General features: G+C 53.0%; 1 protein-coding gene across 1 annotated transcript in view; it reads left to right on the forward strand.

Moving 5' to 3' along the window:
* Positions 1–4: 4 nt before the first annotated feature.
* Positions 5–472, forward strand: part of EMH_0060060 (uncharacterized protein) — a gene marked incomplete at both ends in the record, with an annotated part of 3,608 nt that continues 3,140 nt past the window's right edge. The window contains one exon of the mRNA XM_013497743.1: positions 5–469. Within this exon, the coding sequence (XP_013353197.1) occupies positions 5–469 (465 nt within the window). The remainder of the gene's footprint in view (positions 470–472) is intronic.

The following is a 472-nucleotide window of genomic DNA, read 5'->3' on the forward strand; positions in this document are numbered from 1 at the left end:
AAAGATGGAGGAGGTGTGTGTAGACCTCACGGGGGACTCGGGGGACGATGAGGAGCCCCAGGGGCCCCCAGGGGCCCCCCAGCTGAACGGCAGCAACACAGAAGAGCAGCAGCAGCAGCAGCAGCAGCAGCAAGAAGAAGAAGAAGAAGAAGAAGAAGAAGAAGAGTTTGATGCAGAACGAGCAGCAGCAGCAGCAGCAGCAGCAGCAACAGCAACAGAAGGGGAAGAGTCAGAGGCAACAGCAGCAAGTGAAGCTGATGATGATGAAGCAGCAGCAGCAGCAGAAGCAGAAGCAGCAGCAGCAGCAGCAGCAACGGATGGAACAGAAGAGTATAGTTGCGAGGAGGGAGACACAGACACAGAGGAAGAAGAAGCAGCAGCAGCAGCAGCAGCAGCAGCAGCAGCAGAAGAAGAAGAAGAAGAAGAAGAAGAAATAGATGAAGAAGAAATAGATGAAATAGATGAAGATGAA

The sequence above is a fragment of the Eimeria mitis genome, genomic scaffold, assembly GCF_000499745.2.
Source record: "Eimeria mitis Houghton genomic scaffold, Emh_scaff2899, whole genome shotgun sequence".
Taxonomy (NCBI): domain Eukaryota; phylum Apicomplexa; class Conoidasida; order Eucoccidiorida; family Eimeriidae; genus Eimeria; species Eimeria mitis.